The following is a 10,000-nucleotide window of genomic DNA, read 5'->3' on the forward strand; positions in this document are numbered from 1 at the left end:
AAGAAAATAAAGCACATCATGCTATGAACTATGAAAATAAATCAATAGACAGATCATATGCACATCAGCTACATGACAGCGATAGAGAGGAATAGCATTCCAAATATTTAAGGCCTGGACAAGTAACTGTCATAATTCCTTCTTGTTATATACTTTTCTACCATCTATTCCTTTGGAAGAGGTATGTTAGATTTGTGGAGACCTCTGCCACATAACAAATCCAGTGAAAAGACGCCATATTTTTGTTTTGAAATAGAAATAAATAGATCAATCCACCCACTTCACTGGGTTCAGGGTTCCCTCTTCATTATAATCAAAATATGAACATAAATCGGAATAGTAACACATTGAAGTCTCATCTGAATACATAGATTGTCCTTTGTTGTTTCAGCGAAAAATCAGACAGAATGTCAAAAGAATTTTAGGTTTTTCCCCAACCACCCCTTGGAGGTATCAGTATCAGCGGAATGGTAAGCGTCATGTTTTTTACGTTGAGCAACAAAATTTACTCCAAATGCTTCACTCGACCCAGGCGGAAAAGCAATCAAGAATAGACCCAAGTCCTATCCAAAGACTAACATTTCATTTAAGTTTATTGTAGGCCCTTGGCCAATCGACAAAATTCAATTCACATAAATTATTTACAACAATCAGAAATTAATTATATCAATAATAGTAATAGAATGCAATGAAGGCAATATCATAATAATAATAATAATAATAATAATAATAATGATAATATAATAATAATAATAATAATAATAATAATAATAATAATAATAATAATAATAATAACAGTAGCGGCTATAAGTAACAATTAATATAGTAACAAAAGTAATAATAGACTATAGTTCATAGTCATAACAATGACTTTCTTTGTCATTGAGGGAGTGAGAAAACATCACCGGCTGGCAGAACAAACAGCCGACATCAATCAAACGTCCTCCAGACCGGTTGAGCATCGGCTTCATTAATTCCTTAAAGACTTCCCCCCAACTGCCTGAACGATGCTGATGCCCAGACAACTTAATCCTGATTTATATTTTGTGGGAATGAAATATGACATGTATATGCCGGAAATATTTCAATAACAAACACACTGTTCAGATAGAAAATATTTGAGTCTTGCCTTTGTTAATTGATACAGGTAAGTTAGGAAAATAAATGCTAGTAAAAACGATCAGCAAGTTCGTGAACACTGCTTCTCAACTCGAACATATGTTTTCATCAAATCTACACACATCATGTTGTGAGCTGAATTTTAATGATCTCAGTTGTCATTGAAAGGAAACCCAAGAATTTTAGAATAAAGAAAAATATTGAACCTGGAAGTCAAAAGGGTTTGTAGCACAGCAGGCATTATCAAAGTATAATTTTAGTACCGACAAATTAAAAAGAAAATGTGCTTTTCTTTAAATGCTCCCAATCATCATATACTGTTTAGGTTGCAAGATTAATAAAAATGTTATCTACTCTGATTCTCGTTAAGTTTCCAGCTGGTCTGTGAAAAAAAAGCCTTAAGCATCATAGAAATACAAAGAAACAGTTTTAATATATAGATGGGTTGTAACAAAAAAAAAACCATTTTAACACTTACAATACAAGCAATTTAAGTCTATTACAGACAAAAAAAAACCCCAATAAAATAAACATGAACATTTTTATGGCTGGTTTCACTGATATCACTCACACATTGGGGTTTCAGATTCTAAGATGTCCACCCTATCAAATTTGGATTTGTGCTTGTTATGTAAATGGTAGCGTATTTTGCGACGCAGCACTGCCAAAACAGAAAAAAAATGCAATAACACAAATGCAGCACCATGGAGGGGGTGGAAGTTTTCTTTTAAAAGGAATGGGTAAATTAAAATTGATCCCACAAATATCAAAGGAGAAGAATGACAAAAAAAATGACTCACCATTGCACGTAACACGTTGGTTTGCAAGTGTATAGCATTCGGGTTGAACCTGGGTCCCAGACTGGCAACGAGGTTCAGTCTGTGATAGTTGTGGATGAGGCTCTGACTGAGTTGGGGAATGAGCACTAGGTTCCAAAGACAATGATGTACTCAGCATTGGGTACCTCACAGAGTACGTAGAGGAATCAGACTCGGAGTCAGCAACAAAATCGGGACCCTGTATATTTTGTGGAAAAGATGACAGATCAATCAATTTATTCATGTTGACAATAAACATGAAGAGCCATTGTTTAATAATCCAACTAAACAATTAGCTGGTTAATAATGCAAGTATAATAAAAAAGAGTTGAGAAAGGCAGACATATTGTCTAAGTATTTAATATGTTCAACTGTGCTTGGATAAATATAGATACACCAACCAGGGTTTCAGTAAACCATTTTTAACCAACTCTTTAAATCCTACACCAGGACCAACAACTACAAAACAATTTTTTATATCACTACGATTCTGGACATATAAACGGTTGTCATTGCAACAATATGAACTTCCTAACCTTGCAACTGCAATATAGTTAACAAAAAAAGTTGATAAACATTACGATGCAAGAGAATTTGGACAAAATGCGAGATCAAAAGTATAATCCCAACAGAAGCTATTTTAATTTTTCCTGGAAACGCATCATTTTCACATTTTGTCAAATAAAAAAACAAACGACTTCAAATGTGAATGGCTCATCAATGAATATCACTTCAAAATATAACGAGGAAGGTTTAAAATAGTGTTATTGTTGGCGAAGTCCACTGCAAAGAAAAATTTTTAACAACAAAAAACTAGGAGATCTCACTGGTGTAAAACAGTGTTGTCCTTGTCCTGAAATATTGTATTGCGCCTAACAGACTGCAGGTCTCATCTTTTGTGGCAAATGTGTTTTGTCCACCACAAAATATGTTGATGTGAAGCATTTTGAGCATGGTGCCAACTGTGGATAAACGCTATACAAATGTTATGATTTTATTTTAATGTACATACTTACCACAAATGAATCATGTGATATGGAACTTTGTTCTGCATCACTTTCAGGCTCTGAGTTGGAGTCTATATAGAAAATAAAAACAACAAAAAAAAAAAGCTGAAGACTATCATGTGCAAGTTTTTCTCTAAACTCTTAAACAAAAAATCATGCCATCTTGTGCTGTAAAAGGATTTTTTAAAAATTATTTACCTTATGACTATTGTCCTTTGGAAAAAAAAAGAAAATTAAGTCCGAAACCTTCTGGCTATTTTCTTTTAAATTTCAAGAACGTCAGAGTTGGCAAGGGAGGACGGAAATATAATTCCAGAAACCAATCTGTCTATAATCATATCCATATGATAGTTTTTCGTTCAAGATTCAGGTACAGTCCACTTAGGATAATCGCAATACCTTGGGATCATCGAAAATGTTGGGATTAACCGAAATTCAGTTTCCTGTCCACTATTTCAACATTTTACACATTTATTGTCAACTCAAACCAGTAAATAATATTCTTAGTCCACCACATACAGAGCAATTTGATTGAAACAAAAACCATATGGCAGCCCCGTGTAGATTTGTCAACCAAAAGCAGCTATGAAGCAAGCCGATATCTTATTCAGATTGGAAGAAGTTTCAATCTTTTTTCTCAACAATTCAACATTTGTCAGAGTTAAAGAGATTAGCCTTAATGAGAGACAATAAGCTCTCACCAAACTCGTTGGTCACAATGCACAGTTGTTAATCCTAAAACAAAGGATATCGCTCAGTCTCTCTTTATAACTGTCATTTATAACCTGTTGTCAAGATTATGACCAGCCCCACCCCTCTTCTATTTAATGGCCACCGATGACGTCACAAACCCATACTGCAGAGCCCCGCCCTCTTTCGACTCTAACAGAGTGGTGACACACTACTGTAGCATTAAATCCTGCTCACTCTCGATTCTTCAACCTGTCACGATTTCATCCATGATGAAATTTAATCATGATATACTGTTTGATTTCTTGAATTTACCACTTTTTAAAAAACCGAAGTTTGTTGCAATTAACCAGTGACTTTTATATAGAATTATTTCCATTGCTTAGGAAATATTGTGATTAACCGAAAGTTGCGATTAAACGAGTTGCAATTATCCGGAGTGGACTGTAATAGTATTACACATCATGACTCAAAAAAAAAAAAAAAAGCAAACTATGTGTACCTAAATGTTATTCATTTCCTCATCAAATTACATTCTTACCATTAACATCATAGATCACATCAAAAGGGTTGTCTGGATTGACAGCAAGACATTTTTCAGGATTTTTAAAGCTCAAATCTCTCTGATCTGAAGTTACAAAAGAAATAGCATATTCTCAACATTAAACTATGATTTTGTGATGGCTGTGATATGGCATACTGTATGCATAAAGCAAGATGCAAAGACAGGTTTAAGTTTAAATTATTTTATATTCTTTTCAAAATCCATTCTAGTTTTGCCAAAATAAAATAAACACGAGAAGTGTTGAGTTGGATAAAGCTAAAACTAAAAGTAGTAGTGGTAGTAGTAGTAGTAGTAGTAGTAGTAGTAGTAAACGACAGATCTTACTCACTAGTGTGAATCTACAGTCTACAGAAGTTCCCGAATTATCTGACTCCACTTCCAAATGACTGACTGACAAGTGACAATCATCAATCGGTGTGTGTGTGATTGTGATGTCTACCCTATTGAAAATCTTAAATCAACAGTGATGTAATAAGAATGGCCAATAACTTACCATTTAAATTATCTCGGTGTCTCTTCAATGATGCCTCCAGCATCAATTTACCCCACGATGCCATAGACGTCTAGTTTGGAACTCAGCAAGTGACGAAAAAATACTTGCGGCTATAGAGAGGACGTCCGTCGGCCACTCTCTCCGCAAGTCAGTTGTCAGTGGTTATCAGATAATCATTGGTTCTTGAAAAATATAGAAACACAGCGGTTCATTTAAAAAGACTCTTTTGTAGATCAAGATATAATGTTAGGTATTGCACTTTAAAATCTCTTCAGACATAGAACGGGTCAACTTGACGTCTAGACCAAATCATTTCGAAGATCGATATGGCAACAGCAACGCCTGGAATGGAGGATTTAAATGCGGCATCTGACGATTCTACTGCTATGACAGAAGATGCTCCATTTCACGACGTCGAGATGGCTTCAACTGGCATCAGGCATCAACATGCTACTCAATAATGGGTTTGATGAAGCGTTTGACTAAGAATTAAAGCTGATAACTGATAACCACCTACCTACTACTGACTTGCGGAGTGAGTGAGTGCCGAGTGCCTCTTTATGCGCGAAATTGACTAAACATACGTTTCACGAAAAAAAGAGTTACTATGTTTGCTTGTCTCTTGTCACCAAGATAAGAATCCGGACCAAGATTCGATAAATCTGTTTCTAAAAATAGATTATAATTCGTATATCTTGTTCATTCCTCAGTTCATCAACTTTCACACAATTTTATATTAGGTTTTCATTACTATAAAAATCCATATAATGCTCTAGAATTTTAGAGAAAATTTCGGAAAGATATATTGCCTCACTATTGAAATATATCGATGAAAACACTGGTACCCCTATTGTACTTTTTTCAGGCGGTCACCTTATTGACCAACGTGAAAATTTAGGCATAACTCTTCTTACTGTGGTGTTTAACAAATAACTTCAATACTATGATTTACAATTATATATCCTTGACGGTTGGGTTGACAACTTTAAACTAAAAATAGAAAAGTGAATGTGCTAGAGGTCAAATCAATAGGGGGACCGGATTTGGTCTCCCTATTGGTAAAGTACTGTAAAATGAACTAATAGGGGTACCAAAAGTCTCCCTATCCGGTATTAATACATATATATATATATATATATATATATATATATATATATATATATATATATAAAAACAACAAATCAATAGCCTAACCTTTGTCCTACCGTTCTCACTTTGATATAATTGGTAACAGCCCTCGCAATGTTCATCACCTCATTTGACAAGAGAAGACTTTCCTTTTCATGCATTTCTCCTATACTGAATTACAAATTGTTATGCACAAAAGGCAATACATACAAAGACTGACAGGAAGACACCCATTGGTGGCCAGTCAATAAGAGATACTTTATTGCAAGCTCTATAAATCATTTATCATAGACATAAGTCATATTTAACATGGCTGTCTAGAAATATACATAACTAGAATATATATCTTATGTAATGTACCGTCCATACACAAGCGTAGTTAACTAATGATACGAATGTGATGTATTCTTAAAATATATTCAATTGTGACGTTAGTTAGAAGTATTTAAATGTAATTCAGTGTAGTATTCATGGACATACAAGATTGGTCATACAATTGTAAAGGGCAATAACTCAGTACTTATGATACACGTGGGTAGGAGGTTAATATTTATCGAATTCATTTTTTCGCTTTAACAATCAGGAATAGACATGAGCTTTTATATTGAAGTAATGCGCAAAAAATAATGAATATAACAGCTTTAAAAAGATCAAAATATCAAACACGGAACGTTTCGGGCTACAAACCCTTCTTCAGCCCCCTTTAGAGCGCTTAGAGTACGTTTAGTGGATATTGCGCTACATAAAAGCTCAAATTTTTAATGGCTTGCTAAAACAAAACAAAGAGCAGAGTGACGTCAGTTCCGTTCCTTTTATTGGGGCCCTTCGTGAAGAGGTCAAAGGTCAAGAGGTCGTTGTCTTGCTTGTCCTCCGTGTATGGCCTCGCATTGCAAATAGCCATTACAAAACTGTTTAGCATGATCAATCGCGTCAGGATAATTCTCCTCTGCCTTAGATGGACAAATAAATAGAAAGTGTCAGATACGCTAATAGATGGAGACGGGAAGAGATACGGATACACGTGCCGCTATTAATAGGTATGTGTGTGTGTGTATGTGTGTGTGTGTGTGTGTGTGTGTGTGTGTGTGTGTTGAGAGTTGAGGGTGGGAATGGTACACGTGCACTCCAAACCCTGGAAATTGCTGATATAACACTTCTTGACCGGCCCTGTGGTCTCATGGCATCTCATTTGGCTACGGACTGGAAGGTCGCGAGGGTTCGAGTTCAGATCTGAGCAGCGGAAAGTAAAGTCCTCGGAGAGGCGAGTTTGACAGAAGACACGGCGTTGAAACCCGGTTTAACAACCTTCAATGGCCAACCTGGCAGATAAAAAAATAAGTAAGCTAAAGCAACCACACTATAAAGTTCAATACATAAGTTGATTGGAGTTCCCCACGACCTTGAACTTGCAACAACAAAGGAAAAACCAGAGGACACGATCACAGATTCCACATTCCACGCTGAAGTTTGCAATGTGCGGCTATACTATGGTCTAGTGGTATGACACTCGCTTTCTGATCGGAAGACCCTGGGTTCGAGCCTCGCTTGAGTCCTTAAAAGAAGGAAAAGAAGCAAGTTACCGTATTGACACAACTTAAGCATCATGACTATCTTCATTGGCGGTCGGTCTATTGAGCGAAGTTGTTTTGTGCCGCCCTATATTTTTCAAATTTAGCAGATACTGCTTTTCGTCTCAGTTTTTGAAAATGCCGCTTTTCGTTAACACTCGCGCATCTCTCCTCGAGCCAGAATAGATACATACTATAGATAGAATGCGCTTGGCCAAGGAGTTCACAACATTGCCATCCGGAAGTATAACGGACCAACACACAAACACTGTGTAACCATGAACTTTTATAGTCTGGTTAATACAGTTTAGTGAGAACAACTCACAAACGCGGATGGCAAAAACAATAACAAAGGCCCGAGTGACGTCATCTGCATACTATCTATACGAAGGTTGTGCGTCATCACAGACGGCTCTCTTTTTCTTGTTGCCCAACTCGAGGCGGCGAGATGATGTGCGACAATGAGCTGAGGGTGGGGTATGGGGGCTACCATGAGCCAAAAAGTCAACAGGCCGCCCAAGTATTTTATATAAAAGACTAGTTTCTTCTGTTTTAAAACTACGGTTACCCACCTCCCCCCACAAACAACTGATACTCTTTACTGCTAAAATAACTACGTCAGGCCGGCAAATTTAGTTTTGCACACCCTGAGGCCTGACTTGGGAGAAATCAAAACCATATCAGTTTTATCATTGGAAGAACAGGTTTGTTGTAATCAAAACATACGGATGAAGAAAATTACAATAAATATAGATTTTGTTGCTATTCGTTTTGTTCAAATAGATTGTATTCATCAATGCGAATCTTACACAAATCATTCACCGAGTAGAGCCCCATGATGCTATAAATAAGAATCCCAGTCCATTAACCCGACAAATAGAGCAGTTCAACTTGTAATTGTAATGTTATTGTCTTTGGAGTAGATAAGTAGTGCATTGAGGTTGGATTTTCTATCCTTCTATTATTGACTGTTATCACAGTTGATATCCAAAGGAAGAAATTTTATACGGCAGCCTAATTGCTGTTGTCATGTTGTTCTTTTAAAAAGATGTTATTCACAAATCCCAATGCACAGACGTGCAATACCAATACAAATATGAAAGAATCCATAGAATTCAGTGATCGGGTGATATACAATTATTTTTTCTCAAGGGTTAGGTCGACAAATGGACCTCTTTTGCATTATGCACGTCGTAAATGCCAATTACGTGAGTACAACTCTTTAAAATTCAAACCACACATGCCCCCCCCCCCCCTTTACACAGTATATACAAACATTCTAAAAATTGAACCCAGTAGAACATTGATATTGTGCAATATCAACGGAGTGAGCTCAAGACACTTGAAAAGGGGTCCTAAGCCAATAGCAACATGAAGACGAGACATGATGTCTTTTTGGACGAGATAACATTTTCCTCCAACACTGTTTCCGGTCAGGTACTCATTTTACACCTGAGGACGGTGAGAAAATGTTTTCGATCCATGCCGCCTTAAATAAACAGCCAGCAACCGCCCCTGACTATCTTAAACAGTAATTGTTGATGATTGTTATATTTCCACGGAAAGACACGCTCGTTGAACATCTCCTTGTTGCCTTGATGTTATGCTTTTTGGTAAAATACTCACAAAATCCACCGGCCGGATATAACATACCAACAAACAAAACAGCGTGTAACATTAAACGTTTATAGGCTGATTGATGGAATACAGTATGAGAACTACTCATATAAATGGCTGGTTAAAAACAATAACAAATAGCTGAGTGACGTCAATTTCGTTCCATCTATAAATCTATTCCTCTGACCCACAACAGCACGTGACTAGACATAAATGGGGGTAACACACGTGATAACACCATCACGGGAGATAATTAGTGGGTTGTCGTCCGTGGAGACCTTGTCCTACTTTCGTTTTCGTTTTGACCTTATTTACCAATCACACTCTCCTTTTCTTCATCGTCGTGTGCCTCTACCTCGTTCTCTCCTCTTCTTCTTCTTCTTCTTCTTCTTCTTCTTCTTCTTCTTCTTCTTCTTCTTCTTCTTCTTCTTCTTCTTCTTCTTCTTCTTCTTCTTCTTCTTCTTCTTCTTCTTCTTCTCTCTCCCTCCTTTTCCTCCTCCTCCCCCTCCTTTTTTCCTCCTCCTCCCCCTCCTTTTCCTCCTCCTCTCCTCGTTCTTCTCTTCTTCTTCTTCTTCTTCTTCTTCTTCTTCTTCTTCTTCTTCTTCTTCTTCTTCTTCTTCTTCTTCTTCTTCTCTCTTCCTCCTCCTCCTCCTCCCTCCCTTTTCCTCCTCCTCCTCCTCCCTCCTCCTCCTCCTCCTCCTCCTCCTCCTCCTCCTCTCCTCCTCCTCCCCTCCCCTTCCTCCTCTTCCATCCTTTGCTATAACATGAAATATAATATCAACCAAACTGGCAGATGCTCAATACAAAATAGCCAGTTCCATTTCTATTTTACAAAGTCTGTCGTACATCTATAAATAGTCTGAATACTGTACGGTGATGCACACCAAGCCGTTTGGTATAGATAGTATGCGCTTGTCTAAGAAGCTCACAACATTGCCATCCGGAAGTATAACGGACCAACACACAAAACTATGTGTAACCTTGAACGTTCATAG

The 10,000-nt window shown here is 37.0% G+C and overlaps 2 protein-coding genes across 4 annotated transcripts in view; both read right to left on the reverse strand.

Annotated features, from left to right (window-relative positions):
* The window catches only part of LOC144972279 (substance-P receptor-like), a 332,733-nt gene that overhangs the window by 142,447 nt on the left and 180,286 nt on the right, over positions 1–10,000 (reverse strand). The gene's annotated exons all lie outside the window — the stretch shown is intronic.
* Positions 1,661–5,177, reverse strand: LOC144974060 (uncharacterized). The gene is made up of 4 exons (XM_078916948.1): positions 4,693–5,177; positions 4,176–4,262; positions 2,954–3,015; positions 1,661–2,136 (listed from the first exon to the last, which is right to left on the reverse strand). Exons 1-4 carry the CDS (start codon positions 4,754–4,756, stop codon positions 1,747–1,749), a joined length of 603 nt encoding a protein of 200 aa, XP_078773074.1. The 5' UTR covers positions 4,757–5,177; the 3' UTR covers positions 1,661–1,746.

Source organism: Berghia stephanieae, chromosome 5, assembly GCF_034508935.2.
Source record: "Berghia stephanieae isolate SIO BIC M18660-M18661 chromosome 5, UCSD_Bste_1.3, whole genome shotgun sequence".
NCBI lineage: Eukaryota > Metazoa > Mollusca > Gastropoda > Nudibranchia > Aeolidiidae > Berghia > Berghia stephanieae.

Bases quoted from the DNA above. Each gene is read 5' to 3' on its own strand.
- LOC144974060 (XM_078916948.1), bottom strand. From the start codon at position 4,756: ATGGCATCGTGGGGTAAATTGATGCTGGAGGCATCATTGAAGAGACAC. The intron at 4,263-4,692 runs GTAAGTTATTGG...TTGTAACTTCAG, and splicing joins ACACCGAGATAATTTAAATG to ATCAGAGAGATTTGAGCTTT. The intron at 2,137-2,953 runs GTAAGTATGTAC...CAAAATATACAG, and splicing joins TATCACATGATTCATTTGTG to GGTCCCGATTTTGTTGCTGA.